Below are 17,967 nucleotides of genomic sequence, written 5' to 3'. Positions count from 1 at the left end.
CAGTAGATGCTACATAGCAGAGGAGAAACAGAGTCGAATGCTAAAAGTTGAATGTTCGAATATACGCCTCTGCAATCTCATAATTATTAACATGAGTAGTGCTAGGTACACATAATTGTGTACAGAAAATTTGTACATAATGATGTGGCAAGTGATGTGGTGGGTTTTAATTAGGGTGGTTGGTGTAAATGCAAGGGGGGCATCCAATTAAAATCCACCACATGTCATTATGTACATGTTTTTGTACATAATTATGTGCACCAAACATTTCTATTAACATATACCATTATAAATGTTACTACCATTCTACTAAGTTGTGAACACAGGAACTTGCATGCAGCTGAGAACAAAGAGTCCAAGAACATTCCCTGAAGTTTCATAGATAGCTTATCATCAGAATCCAACCGCTTATATTTACTCATCTCTTTTTTTCTCCAATTTTTGTCATACTTAATTTCTTTCCTTGCTATCACAGCTCTACAAACTCCACACAAATATAAATATATATACTCTCATTACTGCTCATTTCCTTCGATTTTACTATTTGGTTGTTGCTCTCGATTTCTTTTCTTAAAAGAGTGCATAGGCTTTAAAATTCTATGCTGTTTTAGGTAAAATCAAATTTTAAGCTATTTTAGGCACATACATGCAGGTTTTTATGAGTTTGCCCCTTTCTAAAAATTTAAATTTTATGTTCACTTACATGCATGAAATGAAAGATGGAATGAATAAAACAAAAAATTATAATAGATAAGGAAGAATGTATGACACAACAGTGAATGATTAACACTAGAAAATCATAACCTTTTTTGTGATGAAAATTAAAATATGTGATATATATTTTAATTCAGAAAAAAAAATTAAAAAAGAATAATTTTAAGTGTGTGGTCAAAGCACCTAGAATTGTGTGCAAAAAATCTTAGTGACTTATAATAAGGACCAGAGGGAGTATCATTCTAAAATATAGGCCGTTTGCCGTTTTTACACATATTTTTAAATTGTTGATCATGTAGTTCAAATTGTTATTTTTTATAAATTAAAATAAAAATATGCAATCATTGTTATAATTTTGAAAGAAATTGTAAAAATAATAACATTAGTTATACTGTTAAAATATTTAAAAATATGTGAAAAATCAAGCAATCTATATTTTAGCGGAGAGAGTAACAGGTGGTGAAAACATGAATTTGCATGCAGCTGAGAACAAAAGTAACTTGACTTAAACACAGCCCACGGCCACGGGAACTTCGAACTTGCATGCAGCTGAGAACAAAAGTAACTAGGCTTGTAATTTGTAAACTACCAAGAACATTCCCTGAAGTTTCCTAGAAACTCAGAACAACTCCAACCTGCTTATATATACTACAGTATCTTTTCTCCTCGGCTTTTTGTACTCGCTTTCTTTCCCAGCTCTACAAACTACACAGAAATATACATACTCTCATTATTACTCATTTCCTTTCGATTTTGTTCCTCTCAATTCTTCGAATTAAATACTTCACTTAAGTAAGATCCGCCGCTTTATCTCCTTCACTTTGTTTTTTGCCTCTGCAGAAATGGAAGACATAAGAGATTATCATCCCAGCCATCCGAATCATCAACTGGTGCTGCGAAACTTCGACAAGCCTTTCCATTGTGACGGATGCAAAGAGCAAGGATTCGGAACAACGAACAAGGTACCGATGCGAAGAGAGTCACTGCGATTACGTTCTCCACGTCAGCTGCATGCGAAATTCTCGAACTTCAACTCATGATTTTTACCCGCACTGCACCTTGAAGTTCTCCTCTGAACCAAGAAGCCGCGAAACATGGTGTAATGCATGCGGGAATCATATAAATGGTTTTGTTTATCACTGTCGAGACGAGGATCTGGACTTGCATCCATGCTGTCTTGAACTCGAGAAGAAAATGGTCAGCGATGGCGTGAGATTCAAGTTGTGTGACAAAGTGGAATCCAAGTGCATTTGGTGCAACAGGAAGAGTCTCAAAGGAAAATCCGAGGGGGGCTGGTCATACAAATCCAAGCGCAACAAGTGCCATGTCCATGTTCGTTGTGTTACTGAAATGATTCTTCAAAATTGGAAAACAGGGGAATTCAAAGACGATGATACTCTCACGTTGTCACTGAAGAATCCTGAGCTTCACCTTGGACTTAGCTCAGGTGGAGGTCAGAAATACTTGAAGATCGCCAAAGCTCTTATGTCTACAGTTGTAGCCATTCTTCTGGGAGATCCTACAATGCTCAACTTGATCATTAGCTAGTTGGTTACTAGATTACTTCCTCAGTTTGGATGTGTTGATCTCAGTTTGGATAGACTAAGATATCTAATTAAATTATAGAGATCTGAGTATGATTTAATTAGCAGCTGATTTGCAGTATAGTATTATAGCAGATGTAGTCAATTTACATCTATACCTTCTTAACTTGTAGTAAGCTTCATATACCAGTACAATATGCAACAATGGAGCTATGAATCATTAAGAAACACAGAGTATCATACAAGAACTAGAGAGAGAATTACATGAGAGAGAGAAGGTAGAGAGTGGTGGAATATACAGGAATGAATGTGTATCCTAACTAACTCTGCTATAGCTATATGTATTGATACATTGTGATAGGCTAGTGGACTTGTACTAACAGATTATAACAGACTATAACAGACTGGCAACTAGTAGTGCTGAACTGACTTCATCTATGACATCATCACATAGTTCAATATCCCTCCCTCAGATGGAATGTGCTGATAGAACATTCAATCTGGCAAGTAGCAACAATTGAGCACGCTTGTGAAGACCTTTGGTTAGGAGGTCAGCTAGTTGATCAACACTTGGCACATACTGAGGACTAATAAGGTTGGACTGCACTTGTTCTCTAACAAAATGGCAATCGAGAGCAAAGTGCTTGGTCTTGGTGTGAAAAACTGGATCTGCAGCAATGTCTAGAGCGGCAGAATTATCACAGTGAATTACAATTGGTGGTTCTTGACTCACACACAACTCATCCAGAAGAAGACTCATCCAAGATATCTCATAAGAAGTGTCAGCAATAGCTCTCAATTCTGCCTCAGCTGTAGAACGAGATACCACCTTCTGTTTCTTAGACTGCCATGAAACAAGTGAATTCCCCAACATTAAGCACATGCCAGTGATGCTACGGGAAGTATCCACACAAGCACCCCAATCACTGTCACTAAACGCATGTAATTTGAGGTCAGAAGTAGCAGAGAAAAACAGTCCATGATAACTAGTTCCCTTTAAGTATCGTAGCACACGTTGCACTGCAATCAAATGTGGCGCTCGAGGACTGTGAAGAAATTGACTTAGATGATGAACTATATAGGAAATATCTGGGCGAGACACAGTGAGATATAACAGCTTTCCAACAAACTTTCGATACAAACTGGGATTATCTATGAGTGCCCCCTCTTGGGTCGAAAGTTTGACATTAGTATCAGCTGGCAGATTGACAGGCTTAGCATTCTCCAAACCAGCTTCAACAATTAAGTCATAAACAAACTTGTGTTGATGTAAGAACATTCCTTGAGTAGTACAATGGATTTCAAGTCCTAAATAGTACTTGATGAATCCCAAATCCTTGATGGTAAAAGTGGAATAGAGAACTGATTTGACATGATGGATGAAATCAGTATCTGTTCCTGTGAGCAGGATATCATCGACATAGACTAAGGCAACAGTAAATGAATCACCCTGATGTCGAATGAATAAGGAATAATTTGCAACTGTCTGTGTAAAACCCAGTTCCATGAGTGCAGTGCCAAGTTTCTCAAACCATTGTCGAGAAGCTTGTCTTAAACCATAAATGGATTTAAGCAAGCGACACACAAAATTAGCAACACCATGCAAATCATGACCTGGAGGAATAGTCATATAAACCTCTTCTGGTAGATCTCCGTGCAAAAATGCGTTGTTGATGTCAAGTTGGTGAACATTCCAACCTCTAACAGTAGCTATAACAAGCAATATGCGTACAGTAGACATTTTTGCTACAGGAGCAAAGGTGTTATGATAATCTTCACCGGCTGTCTGTGTGTAGCCTTTTGCTACTAAACGGGCCTTGAATTTGTCGATTGTACCATCAGAATGGTATTTAACCTTATACACCCATTTACAATCCACAATTTTCTTCCCTGCAGGTTGAGGGACAATTTTCCAAGTGTTGTTGGACTCAAGCGCTGTTAATTCTTTACGCATTGCTTCATTCCATCTGGGATCCAGAGAAGCCTGCTTATATGAATACGGCTCTTTGATGTGAGGTGCTGCAGCCACAGAACAAGCATAAACAGATGAAGGAGCAACCTGCATTCCAAATTTAGCAGCATTGGTAGTGCATTGCATTAAAACTGTGTTGGCATGAACAACAGACTGAGCCTGAGCACATCCCACATGAAAATCTTGCATCCAAGATGGTTTGGAACAAACTCTGGAAGATGTTCTAGTAGGCAAAGAATCAGCAACAGGTATTTCAGATGAATTATCTTCATCTGGAGGATATTCAGTGTGAAGAAAAGAAGATGGAGAAGTAGAAAAATCTACAGGACTCCCTTCAAAAGGTGAAGTGATATCAGCATTGATATTAAAATTATCAGAAATATTGTCATTTGCAGGTGTATCATCCTGAGAAATTGGATTATTTGGACCAGTAGGAACATCATTATTCATACCAGAATCAGTGGGGCTGGCAGAATGAGATAGAATGTCTAATGGTGTACTGAGATCATCAGAAAATGAAATTGGTGTAGGAGTTATATGAGCAGAATTATGCTCCAGGGTGAAGAAAGGAAAAATATCTTCATTAAAAGTAACATTTCTTGAAACATGAAATGTATTTGTACTGGGATCATACAACTTGTACCCTTTTTGAAGTGGAGGATAACCAACAAAGATGGTTTTCACTGCCCTTGGAGCTAGTTTGTCAGTTGAATGTTGTGCCATGAATGCTTGACATCCAAAAGATATGAGATTATCATAAGACAGTGGTTCGTTGAACAACATGGCATATGGAGTTTTGTAACCTAGAACATGTGTTGGAAGTCGATTTATCAGATAAGTTGCAGTGAGAAGACAATCTCCCCAGAACACATCAGGAGCATTAGACTGAAATTTTAAGGCTCTTGTCATTTCCAACAAATTCCGATGCCTCCTTTCCACTCTTCCATTTTGTTGAGGAGTGTAAGGGCAAGAAGTCTGATGCAATATACCATGAGACTTCAGAAAACCAGACAAATCATTGCTGGAAAATTCACCTCCATTATCAGTTCGAATACATTTGATATAGGCTTTGAATTGCCTGACCACATATGCATAGAACTCCTGGATAGTCTGAGATACATGTTGTTTTGTAGGAATCAAGATAGTCCAAACTGCTCTACTATTGTCATCAACAATAGTGAGAAAGTATTTGCAACCATCAGTAGTTGGAGTTCGATATGGTCCCCATACATCACAATGTATGAGATCAAAAGGAGAAGATGCACATGAAGTGCTTTTATTGAAAGGTAATCTACATTGCTTGGCTAAGGGACAAATATCACAGCAAGTATTTTCAGTGACAAAAGGCTTAAGACAAGCAATTTTATTCAAAACAAAGAAGGAAGAATGACCTAATCGTTTGTGCCACAAAACAGAATCAGAAGTTGTTTTGGATACAGCTAGTACATTAGAGAAAGATGGAGGAGTGTTATCTAGCTGGTACGGACCATCTGCAAGCTTACCAAGTGTCCAGATCTTCTTCTGGGCTTGGTCCTGCATAAGACATTCATGAGTCGAAAAGAAGACATTGCACTTTGTCTCAGCTGATAATTTGCTAATAGAGAGCAAATTGAAAGTGAAATATGGGATGTACAAAACATTTGTGACAACAAACTGAATAGGTTGTAAAAGAACTAAGCCAACTTGAGTTACTTCAGCAGAATTTCCATTAGGAAACTTAACTGTGATAGGAGCATGTAATGGCTGTAAGTTGTGCATATGTGCAAGATTACAGCACATATGGTTGGTGGCACCAGTATCTAAAACCCAAATGTGAGTAGACAAAGTCAAAGTACTCATGAGAGACAAAACAGTACCTGCAAAGTTATTTCCAAACTGAAATGGAGTACTAGGTGTTGTAGGCTGTTGAATGCTCTTCATAAGTGCTGCCATCTGACTTTGTAGCATTTCCATTTAATTGTTGATATTAGGTGATGTACTAGTGGTAACATCTTCACAAGAACTTGTTACTGACATGGCCTGTGGATTCATTTGCTGCTGTGAATTGGAAGATGTGGACTGTTTGTTGAATGGCTTCTTTTTGTTCTTATCCGGATAGCCGATCAACTTATAACATTTCTCTCTTACATGATTCTTCCCATGGCAGTATGTACATTCAAGATTACCACGATCATTGGACTTGTAAGAACCAGCAGATGCCTGTGATTGTTTAGGCAAATTAACCATCATGGCTATAGGACTCTTTGAATCAGAGTGTACCTGCCTTTGTTTTTCTTCCTGTTTTATGAGCATATAAGCTTGATTCAGGGTTGGCCATGGATTCATCATTAGCAAATGTCCCCTGGCAGCCGTATAACTCGAATGCAAACCCATAAGAAACTGGATCAACTTAGTTTTCTCTGCTCGAACATCCCAGTCCTTTGCAGCTGTGCAAGTACACTTGATTGGTGTCTCGAGTGCCTTAATCTCTTCCCAAAACCCCTTCAATTTGTGAAAATATATTTCTACAGAATCATTGCCTTGTTCAAGTCTAAACATATTTTTCTGTACTTCATAAATCTTGTGGCCACTCACTGCAGAAAAACGTTCACTCAATTCACTCCAAACATCAAATGCACTGTCCATGTAATTCATACTATTACTTATCTCATCTGAAACAGTGTTCAAGATCCAAGTGATCACCATATCATTCACTTTCCTCCAATGAGGAAAGAGAACAGAATCCTCAGCAGGTGCTTTATATTCACCAGTTGCAATTACAAGCTTATTCTTACATGACAATGCAATTTTCATAGAACGTTTCCAAGTACAATAATCCTCTGAACCGAGTAGTTTCTTGGAGATGAGAATCATACCTGGCTGATCATTGTTGTGTAAAAACAATGGATGAATGTTAGAGCTTATAACCTCATTCTGATGATCAATTAATGGAGTATCACTATCACCACCAGCATTATTGATGGGAGGAACCTCCATTGATTGTGAACTTGTTCCAGTAACAACATTTGCAAACGTATTAGATCGATTTGGTGCCATTTAGTCGTGAATCGATCGAACAAAACCGATCGGATATAGTTCCACAAATCAATCGCAACCACAGATCAACAACAAAAACACTAGATCTTGATGAAAAATCAAGAAAGACACTAAGAAATTGATGAAGATTGCGTGTATGAAGCGATATTATGTGCGGAATAGCTCTGATACCATCTTAACTTGTAGTAAGCTTCATATACCAGTACAACATGCAACAATGGAGCTATGAATCATTAAGAAACACAGAGTATCATACAAGAACTAGAGTGAGAATTACATGAGAGAGAGAAGGTAGAGAGTGGTGGAATATACAGGAATGAATGTGTATCCTAACTAACTCTGCTATAGCTATATGTATTGATACATTGTGATAAGCTAGTGGACTTGTACTAACAGATTATAACAGACTATAACAGACTGGCAACTAGTAGTGCTGAAGTGACTTCATCTATGACATCATCACATAGTTCAATATACCTGTATTTTAAACGTGGTCGGGATATATTTATAATGTGTCATAAATTTTATTTTTAAAAATCGGTCCTTGGAGTTGCGAGTTGCGAAAGGCCCGAAACAGAGACAGGTATGCAGTAATGATGGATTCTTTATATACGAGCTATTGTAAAATTGAATGATCATAAAATAATAAAGAAAACCAGCTACACAATTTTGCTAGCGACTCCATTAAAACAAAATATAGCAGCTTATAATACACCTGTATGACTCACTTGTACAGTAATACTCAAGGTCCTTATCGTAAACAACAAGGCCTATGCGATTGGACGCTTACTTGCACACCTTTATCTATTTTGCACGCAGATGAACATAACTCGCCTAACAAATTTCATCCCAATACATAAATAAATACATTAAATTAAATTTCACAGCTCTACTCACAAAACATTAATAATTTTACACCATGCTCAAGCCTTTTTTGGCAGCGCTAAAGATGACAAAACGGATGATATTGCCGTAAAGATGAAGGCGAGAAGAAGAATGCTCGATGCCGCATTCGCCTTGTTGAAAAATTTGTCGATCCCCGTATTTGTCCCGGAATTCGCATCTTTTAAATCCACGGTAACTCCGAATCCTGCTCCGGTGCCGGTTGCTAGCAAATACGATATCAACTGCAGATACAAAGATCATAATTTAAATGCTTCGAACTAGATACAATATCTCATGTTAGTACTCGAGTTTGCAGAAGGGTTTTGTATGCCGTACCTTGTCACCGTAGAAGTCGAAAATATAAAGGGCATCTCCGGCGATGCGATTTCCGGTAGTCACGTGGTAGATTGTGAATGCAGTTTGGAGGAGACTGTAGACAAGTCCGATCACTATTGTTGCCAGCACGTACCTGCGTTTTTATGATTTCGTCAATGAGTTGAATGAAATTTCTAGGTATCGTCCAAAATTACTAAAAGATGGAGAATCTTCTATAAATCTATATAGACGTTGGCAAGATAATATTATAAACAACAAATGTTGAAGTTGTTTACATTAAAAGGTGGATTTGTATTTCTTCATATTTTGGGATTATTTGTTGCTACTATATCAGTTGAAATAACTGATAGTTCTGAACATTATATTATGGATGAAATATTTTCCGGATCAAAAATTTAAATATTTATGTGCTAAGCAATCTGAAACGGCTATTTGTTTAACTCGTTTTTTGTTTCCCAATCAGATTTTCGAGACTTATCCCGACGGGTTTCGATAAGTGATTTCTGTTAATAATATTATTTTTTTTATAAAAAAAAGTTGCATTTTTAGACTTCGACGACTGAACAAGAAAATTAAGACAAAGAGAGCACAATGAGAGTTTTCTACTTGAGTTTCACCTAATCATATGAATATGGCAAACCACAAACAATAAATCATGTGATATGGCAAATCAGTGCGTACCTATAAGCTTTCACATCCTGAAAACGGATCTCGATCCGGCTAAAATTCGAAGACAAGGTGGCGGTGTTGGTGGAGATGATGATGAGCGACACGAGCAAGCTTATCACTGTCACCACTCTCAATGTCAGCCCCACGGACCGCCACACCACGGCAGTCGATGGCGGTGGCATGGCCGATGATGGTGGCGGATTCATCTTCTTGATCTCTCACAAAAACTTCCAAAGTAATCAACTGTCCAAGTATCCTATAAATTAAGATACCAAGTTAAGTTTGGATTTTGGAACACAAATAAAAGGTGGCTAGCTCTTTATAATGCTGAGTTGATGTACAAATATATAGACAAATTTGTTGATAATTGGATTACAGACATGGTCAAACGTTGACATGAGTATGAACATGATAAGTAATCCTTCGAGTCAATAAGCCATGATTATATTAATCTTCCAGCTAAGGAAAGTCTACTCAAGTATATCATTAATTATACGTGTTGCAAAATAATACTAGCAAGTCGCTTGATCCTACATTAACGGGTTAAGTGTATTGACTATGATCACCTTAATTTTAATCTCATATATTTATAATATCTCTCTAACAAATATCTGTCATTTTCCTCTCGAGTAGAGAGTAATCAAAATTTTCACGTAAGACAGATCTCTTACGTACATGTTATGTGTTATAAGCAATGCCGAATAGGATTGGAGTAGAATATACATGGAGTATTCCAATTGCCTACTACCTCCATGCATACTCCCTCCGTCAATTTTTACTTGTCTCTTTTAAAAAATAAAGCATCTTAAGTAAATGTTAGTTGGATATCTTGTTTTCATACATATCCCTAATAAATGTAATGAATTAGATAGAGTTGTGTGTATATATATATATGCTAGTCAAACATTGGAAGTTGTTACTTTTTGAAAAAACATACAAAAAATTGCTTTGAAAAGAGAAGTGGACAAGTAATTTGGGACAAATTTTTTTTTCAAAGTGGACATGTAAAAAGGGACGGAGGGAGTAGCATATACGAGTATCATGAACGTATCCAATTTTAGCGTGTCAAATCAAATTCAAAATTGTTTAAGAAATTAAATTCCGAATTGTTATAAAAATAATTAATAAATTTGAATTCACGTATTTATATTAATATTTTTGATAGAAATACCGCATGTCATATATTTTAGAATAAGATTGTGTATCCTAATTTTATATGACTACAGTCTCGCTCTATTTCACGAGAGGAGTATGTGAAATTCATAAGCTTAATAAATTGTTTATACGTGCAAAATATAGTATATGCAATAAAATTTAAACTCTCAAAGTAAGATATAGCATTCCATGATGTGCTCGTAATATATTATAGTAAATTATTCTGTTAAATGATTAATAATAATAATAATAATAATAATAATAATATTATTATTATTATTATTATTATTGTACACTTGAAATAAGCTGGTATTTGATTTTTGTACATGATAGATGTTTCTCACAAAAATAATTACTGAAATTGTTTTTAATTAAGGAGTTATTTGCAAAAATATTATTTTTTTTTTACAAATTAACTGTTCAACTACCCTTTTGCATAGAAAAGAATTGACAGGTTTGTTACTTTTCATGCTGATATTTCTATATTTATGTAAATTTTAGAAAAGAAATTGAAGACACGATAACAAATTTAAGTGCCTTCATTTAAGAACAATAAATTATCACTGTACTGACTTGAACAAAATTCAACTACCTGAGTACAAGTTCATCAATAATCAATACGCTGTTTTTATCGGGAAGACTCTACCTGTTTGTTTGGTAGGTGATATTTCTCCAAACTCTGACGTAACTAATCCTCGGAATGGTGACGTTACTAAATTTGAATATATAAATATTGGTTGGGTCTTTCTAGTGTGTGCCGGCACACATTAAGCATTAAATTTGATAAATTTGGTGGATTTTGATTGGTGGACTTGATGCATATGCAGGAGTGTCATCCTTATTTATGATTAGATGACCAATAGAAATGCACCAAACTCATAAGCGTTAGTGCTTAATGTGTGCCCATAGACACACCATAGAAAAACCGATATTGGTTTTAATCCTTTGCTTTCTTATAAATAATTAGACTTACAACAATTCAAAGTGCTATAAGGTATTACAACACCAATAACTTCTATAGATATGCTCATTTTTAAAAATGTAATATTGATAATTAAAAGTATTAAAACTAAAATTAGAAATAAATATATATTATATTAAAATATAAAATAAGGTTGTTAAAAATAATGAAGCCTAAGGACTCAGAAGGTTGTTGAAAATAAGAAACGGGTCCTGTTCCTTGACAATCAACCGTGTGTCAGGAATGACTTATTTAACATACCGTTGGATCTATATTTTAAGAGTTCAGATTAAATTTTATTTTTTAATAGATCCGCTATTAATATCTGCAGAACGGCAAAGTTTTATTTCACGAATATTATCCCTGAAAAGGAGAACTCCCGTTCCCCGGATATTTATAGCAGATCCACTAAAAATTAAGATTGAATCTAAATCTTTTAAATATATATCTAACGGCCCCCTACAATGTATTTGATAAGCACTCTTTGACACACCGTCGTCGGGATCATAAGATATTGTTTGAGGTCGGAAAGATTACAATGCGTCATCGGAAAGCAAGAGGAGAACGGTTTCCCCAATCACCTATCACAACATTTCCTCTGCTTGATGTTATTTTTCCGATTTTGTAGAATAGTCAAAGAGAACAATTATATTAGGAAGAGATTTAGATGTCTCATATTTAATAATTAAATGATCTTGGCCTCCAAAACTTTTAATATAATAAGTTTCATGTAGTCCAAATATTTACTGTAATACCGTACACCACGTATGTTCTGCAACTATAAATGGCATAAAAACATTGCAAAACGTATGAAATTTGTTATTTTGTGAAATACATTCTATAAATATCACTATTTCATGAAAAATATTGAAAATCATTTATGTTCGACAAGTAGAACACATATGTTCTGTAATATGTAAATATGTTCTGCAAACTTAACATGTTTTGCAAGATAATGTGTTTTTCACTATTTAATTTGTAGGATGTTTAGGATTGTCAAAATTTTTAACAAAATAATGATGTTTATAGAACATAATTTGTAAAATAATACATTTTGCAATGTTTTTATGCCATTTTATAGTTGCAGAATATACATGGTCTACGGTACTATAGTAAATATGTGGACTACATGGAATTTTGTTCTAAATATATATACCACAAAAACTTTTGACCAAAGAAAACTTATACCCATAATTAATTATCTATAATATTTTTAATAATATAATAACTGCTGTTTCATACAAATATTGATATTTCATAAAATGGATGTGAGTTGCATCGTGGATATAATTTCAATTTGTTTTATACATTGTAATTAATTAATTAATAAATGATGTATAGCCAGATATAGACGCCTTACGTCTCATTTCCCCTCGAATGCTGCATATTTAAATGATTCTACAAAAAGATGAGTTCGTTTGTTGAAACTTGGTTAAAACTTTGGCAATCTCATTCAACTTCAAGTAAGATGAAAGAACTAATGACAAAGAGATCAAGTTAGCTTGAAACAAATTACTCGCTGCAACTCTAAATCTTGTATCATGATATAAAACCAAGTGTTATCGTACTGGCTCCACTTGAATGTGTATGTGTTCTTCAGGCAAAGATGAAGGAGAAGGCATTATACTGGTCCGACATGTCGGACAATTCGGATGTGAATAGAGCCACATATCGATACAATCAACATGAAACGAGTGATTGCATTTAGGCAAAGTTCGCAATACTTGATTATCTTCAAACTCGCTTAAACACACAGCACATTCAGCAGACTGTCTATTGCCCCTGATGTATCTATGAGTTGGGATGCTCCTAATGTCGGTATGTTCAAGGATGACGGATTTGTGTGGTAGTGCTTCAGCCTGTTGATCTCGAAGAGTGATGGTTGTGAAACAGCGGCGTAGAGTAACTATCAAAGCTATAATGCCAAATGTGGCAATGGTGAAAGAATGTTGGAACCAGAAATTATTACGGTCCATAGAAGAAAGATTTTAGATAAGCATTTGCCTAGAGGAGAGAACTAAAACTTTTTATATTAATCAACTAACCAAATACGCAGCAATGGCGGTAATTACAAAGTTAAAACATTGTTTTGCATGTTGTGACCAGGCCGGAGGCTTTATTCCCTTTGTTAAACTCTAGCTTTGATATTGTCTTACATTAATTATTCTTTCAGATTTTCCTAGTTTATACTTGCTAATTTTGATCTAGGTACATAAATTATTCTTTCAGATTTTCCTAGTTTATACTTGCTAATTTTGATCTAGGTGACAAGGGGCAACATTAAAATGACAGTGTATATCTCCACTGAAGCTCAAACCATCGATCTCCAGTTACCAATAGAAGATATCTCTAGTTATCATAAGTGAACTTCTTCGGGCACCTCTACTTTTCTACATTTAAGGGGCTGTCAGGAATAACCTAGCAAGATGGGTTAATTTAACTCCCAAAGGATATTGCACTCAACTTCGACAGCACTAGAGGGTGGATCTAGGTTCTAGGCTATACTTAATTTCAACTAATTTTACTTGCAGCCGTGAAACCAAAAGGTAGAAAGCACCAAAACTTCTCAGACTATACTCTAAGAGATCAGGAGAGTGAATTAGCAAAAGGTAAACAAATACGTTTAAAAATCCAATATGTGTGAAAAAATTTAGATCTGGTAAGGATATCCAAATATCTCATTGTACGATTTGCATGCATACATATCTCATTGTATGATTAATATATATGTGTAAATGCCCCCACACATGAATGGATAATCAAATAAATCAAGCTTGTACTTCATAGCTAACCTTCAACGTTTCTTGGCCTTTGAATTTTTCTGCTCTTGGGCTGTAAATGCTGCACATATCTTGCTCCAGCTCCGAATAACTATAAGTGTAGGTATCCAAACCCAAAAAGAGTTTGCAAATATGTAGTAGGCATAATAATAGAAAGAGTTTGTGGCGAAGTTATCCCCTTCCAAGAAAGAAGTGATGAAATATACAGCAGTCCCGTATAGCTGTCCAAGAGAAATAGCAATCTGAAGTATGTGGCTGTATGATTTCCTTTTGGCTATAGCATACCTGCCAAATGTTAAGAATATCATTTAAGAACAATTAACAGTGGAGCGCAGTAGCACACGCAAGCATATGCACTTGTATCAGAGGCTAGTAGATTTAGCATTGACATTCTTGCTGGAGTTTAAAGACTGAAAATACGAGGACAACTAATATGTTCAGTCGTTGACTATATAAGCATCTGGCTATATAAGGAGCTTGCACTCTTCAGAAACCATTACCTTCTCTTCTTCTTTTTTTGGTTTCCTTAACACAATCATTTGGAATGGAATTAGCAACTTTAATCTACATATAAGTTTCTACCAGTCCTAGCAAAAAATGGTTGACCTTCTAATGCAATGTCATTCATCTCTCGTATGCAATCATATAAGTTTCTACCAGTCCTAGCAAAAAATTGTTGACCTTCTAATGCAATCATATGCACTTGTATCACAGGTTAGTAGATTTAGCATTGACATTTTTTATGGAGTTTAATAACTGAAGGTATGAGGGCAACTAATATTGTTGACTATATAAGCATCTCGCTATATGAGGAGCTTGCACTCTTCAGAAACTATTACCTTTTTCTTTTTTTGGTTTCTTAAACACAATCATATGGAATGAATTAGCAACTTTAAGCTACATATAAGTTTCTACCAGTCCTGGCAAAAAATTGTTTGACCTTCTAATGCAATGTCATTCATCTCTCTTATTTCCCAATTAAAACATGATTTTCTTCCCTTTACATGGACATTTTGGTAAAAGAAATAAGTATAGTGCTCTATATTTACTAGAAGGAAGTTTATAACATATAAACATACGTTACTAGAAGGCAAGCTGGACCCTCCAAAACTGCAGTTATTCCTTCTACAGCAATTACTCCAGAATCCCGTCCTACGTATCTTGAATCACCTTTGCTGTATTCCTTCCCTGAATTTTATTTATTAGGAGCACTATAAATAAAGTCTAAAGGTGACCCAAATCTTTTACTGGTGTGTAGAGATAAGAGCAACAGATAACTTACAGACTTCTGCTAGGTAATGGGGAGTTGTCTTCTGATAAAATTGCGGTGAAAAAACAAAATAACCCTCAAGTATCATGTGGGTCAGACCAGTGAAAACCCACCAGCACATGAGCAATCTGTCAAGTTTGGCTAATTTAGCAGCTCTCCCTTTTGCATAAGAAAAAAAAATAAAGTTCTAGTTAAAATCAACAATACTTTCATTTGTATAGAATTAATCAGGAAGACAAAAGGTATGAGATAAAATATTTGTTCATTTCAAACATTTGATTCTATACTAAGTTGTAAAATCATAGAGATTCTTTTACATTGATATATCTTAATTAATATCTTCAACATGATTCAACCAATTCAACTTCAAAAAATGTTTTTGTCCATACACTAATTTCAAAAATGCTGCTGTTTCCATTCAAAAGACAATTCCTACCCATAAAAATGTATTAAATCAAGATCAATTGACCAGGGCGATCGTAGACTAAGGAAGTTACTACGCTCTGGTAAAAGTAGATGCATATAGGTCTGTTTTGATAAGCAAACATATAGATTACATATCCTTTTCAAGCCAAGGCACATGAACAAACATAATTTCGGACTTATTTGGAGTTGAGGTTAGTTATGAAAAAATCTATATCATCTGTTTAGAATAGATTACCGGAGATAATCCATACGAGGGATACAACAAGCAACGAAGACCCTCCATAGACTCCAACAATAGTTGACATTGAGAGAAAACCAGGCACGAAACCTGGAAGACTAAGATCTTCCGGAATATAAGGATGGCCATATCCTTGAGATGACTGAGCTCCCGCCATTTTTTAGAAAACCCTACCTGCAGAACCTCATAAACATATCAGATGCATATTTTCTATAACCAGTTGAAGGGTAAAAGAAAAGGCTTGTAACCATATACTGTACTACTATATCAGAAATCATGCAACATGGCAATCTCATTCACATATATGTTGTGAACACAACACTTTCCTAATTCCTATAAAGTATAAACTATAATTCCACCTCCCTGCCTAAATATCAATATATTGCAAATAACAAAACATTGAAGAACTAAACTTGCAGTAAAGTTTGTTTTTCCAAAATATTAAAATCTGATCCCAATTTTAAATAAAATAAAAGGGCAATGATCCTAAATTAAAATCTGATCGAGAAGATAAAAGCATGCTCCCTAAATAGATATTTTGTACACTTACACTGCAGACTCTCGGGTCACATTTATAAACCACAGGTACTACGTAGCGTTAACTCTGACTTATGTTACACTTCTCCTTAAAGATCAAGGTGTTGGGCTTGAAATGATCTTTTTGTCATCAATATCCCTCTCACTTAAAATCCCACTTTTTGGATTTGCAGGGTGGATCACTATCCCTCCTCACTCGAAAGCCCAGGTTTTTGCTTTCAAAGAGTGGATCCCTACAGTGGCTCTATCCTTTCTTAGGATCCCATTTTTTGGTTTTGAAGAGTGGATTACTAGGTAGGTCTATCAATTTCCGGGTCCACTATAGTTCCAAGTGGGTCGCAATTTGATCTCGTGAGGATCTTATATCATAATATCTTACACAACCTGACTCAATTACATAGACAAAACCATAAAATACACATGATACAAAATAACCGGTTAATTACAATTGTTAGACTGTAATACAAGATGCTACCCCAGCAAGTCGCTTGATCCACTCGTCGAATCAAAAATAAACTCCCACCGAGGAGAACTGTTAAAATATAACATTCAGATTTTAGGACAACCGATAACTTAACAACATTGTACTTCTTCAACCTTAAACATTCAATTCTATCATCCCTTTTGAAGTTCTAAAAAAACCATCAATTCATAAAAATTAACGAAAAGTTGTCAAAATCATCAGCTAAACTAAAACCCACAACATAAAACACAATAACAGCACACTAAAATCAATAAATCTCAACTAAAGCAACAAAAATTACATACCCAGATCTCAGTAAATTGAATTAGACAAGAAAAATGCATTAGAGCAACACCAATGGACACTGTGTTAAATATAAATGTATATACACATAATTGAATTGCAAAACGCACCTGTTTGTGTAATGAGATGTGCAGCAACTAGGAAGTGTAGATGGGGGTTGTTATAAATTTGTAAAATGGCGGCCGGTGAGAGATACGAGATTAGTCGCACGCAGAGGAGAAAAGATTCCACTCTGTTTTACTCTTTGTTTATGCTCCGACTTACAGAGTTACAGTTGGCAAATCAGCAACAGGATATCAGATAATCAATATATTTATTTTTTTCAATTGGAATTTAAATTTTAAAAAAATTGTTTTTTTAAATTTTAAAAAAATTGTTTTTAAAATTGTTTTTTTTTATTTCAAAAAAAAATTGTTTTTGGAATTCGAGATTATTCAATTTGAATTTTAAAAATTATTTAAATCCTCGAATATTCAATTAGGATTTTAAATTATGTTACAAAATCTGGTGATATTTAATTAGTTAAATTATGTTTTAAATTGAGGATTATTTAAAATCTACTATTAAAATCTGATGGCATTATTAAATGGATTCTTTTGGACTTCGGGTAAAATGATCGATTTCGTAGGATTGTACTATGTTATTTAAGGGAGTGTATTCGGTAAGAATTTAAATAAC

The 17,967-nt window shown here is 35.0% G+C and overlaps 3 protein-coding genes across 3 annotated transcripts; 1 reads left to right on the top strand and 2 right to left on the bottom strand.

Moving 5' to 3' along the window:
- The first annotated feature begins 1,556 nt into the window (after nt 1-1,556).
- Nucleotides 1,557-2,262, top strand: LOC108221789 (uncharacterized). The gene is made up of 2 exons (XM_017395647.1): nt 1,557-1,676; nt 1,780-2,262. Exons 1-2 carry the CDS (start codon nt 1,557-1,559, stop codon nt 2,260-2,262), a joined length of 603 nt encoding a protein of 200 aa, XP_017251136.1.
- A 5,647-nt stretch (nt 2,263-7,909) lies between these two features.
- Nucleotides 7,910-9,490, bottom strand: LOC108220954 (CASP-like protein 4D1). The gene is made up of 3 exons (XM_017394853.2): nt 9,169-9,490; nt 8,488-8,620; nt 7,910-8,393 (listed from the first exon to the last, which is right to left on the bottom strand). Exons 1-3 carry the CDS (start codon nt 9,360-9,362, stop codon nt 8,190-8,192), a joined length of 531 nt encoding a protein of 176 aa, XP_017250342.1. The 5' UTR covers nt 9,363-9,490; the 3' UTR covers nt 7,910-8,189.
- Nucleotides 9,491-13,890: 4,400 nt separating this feature from the next.
- Nucleotides 13,891-17,576, bottom strand: LOC108220488 (probable 3-beta-hydroxysteroid-Delta(8),Delta(7)-isomerase). The gene is made up of 5 exons (XM_017394270.2): nt 17,400-17,576; nt 15,984-16,160; nt 15,335-15,481; nt 15,132-15,240; nt 13,891-14,337 (listed from the first exon to the last, which is right to left on the bottom strand). The coding sequence occupies exons 2-5, from the start codon at nt 16,141-16,143 to the stop codon at nt 14,067-14,069; spliced, it is 687 nt and encodes a 228-aa protein (XP_017249759.1). The 5' UTR covers nt 16,144-16,160; nt 17,400-17,576; the 3' UTR covers nt 13,891-14,066.
- Nucleotides 17,577-17,967: the final 391 nt, after the last annotated feature.

Source organism: Daucus carota, chromosome 5 (genome assembly GCF_001625215.2).
Source record: "Daucus carota subsp. sativus chromosome 5, DH1 v3.0, whole genome shotgun sequence".
Lineage (NCBI taxonomy): Eukaryota > Viridiplantae > Streptophyta > Magnoliopsida > Apiales > Apiaceae > Daucus > Daucus carota.
The sequence above is the reverse complement of the archived record's forward strand: the minus strand, read 5'-3'. Positions and strand labels throughout refer to the sequence as shown.

Bases quoted from the DNA above. Each gene is read 5' to 3' on its own strand.
- LOC108220488 (XM_017394270.2), bottom strand. From the start codon at position 16,143: ATGGCGGGAGCTCAGTCATCTCAAGGATATGGCCATCCTTATATTCCG. The intron at 15,241-15,334 runs GTAAGTTATCTG...AATAAAATTCAG, and splicing joins CCATTACCTAGCAGAAGTCT to GGAAGGAATACAGCAAAGGT. The intron at 14,338-15,131 runs GTATGTTTATAT...AACATTTGGCAG, and splicing joins CCAGCTTGCCTTCTAGTAAC to GTATGCTATAGCCAAAAGGA.
- LOC108221789 (XM_017395647.1), top strand. From the start codon at position 1,557: ATGGAAGACATAAGAGATTATCATCCCAGCCATCCGAATCATCAACTG. The intron at 1,677-1,779 runs GTACCGATGCGA...TGCACCTTGAAG, and splicing joins GATTCGGAACAACGAACAAG to TTCTCCTCTGAACCAAGAAG.
- LOC108220954 (XM_017394853.2), bottom strand. From the start codon at position 9,362: ATGAATCCGCCACCATCATCGGCCATGCCACCGCCATCGACTGCCGTG. The intron at 8,621-9,168 runs GTACGCACTGAT...ATAAAAACGCAG, and splicing joins CAGGATGTGAAAGCTTATAG to GTACGTGCTGGCAACAATAG. The intron at 8,394-8,487 runs GTACGGCATACA...TTGTATCTGCAG, and splicing joins TCGACTTCTACGGTGACAAG to TTGATATCGTATTTGCTAGC.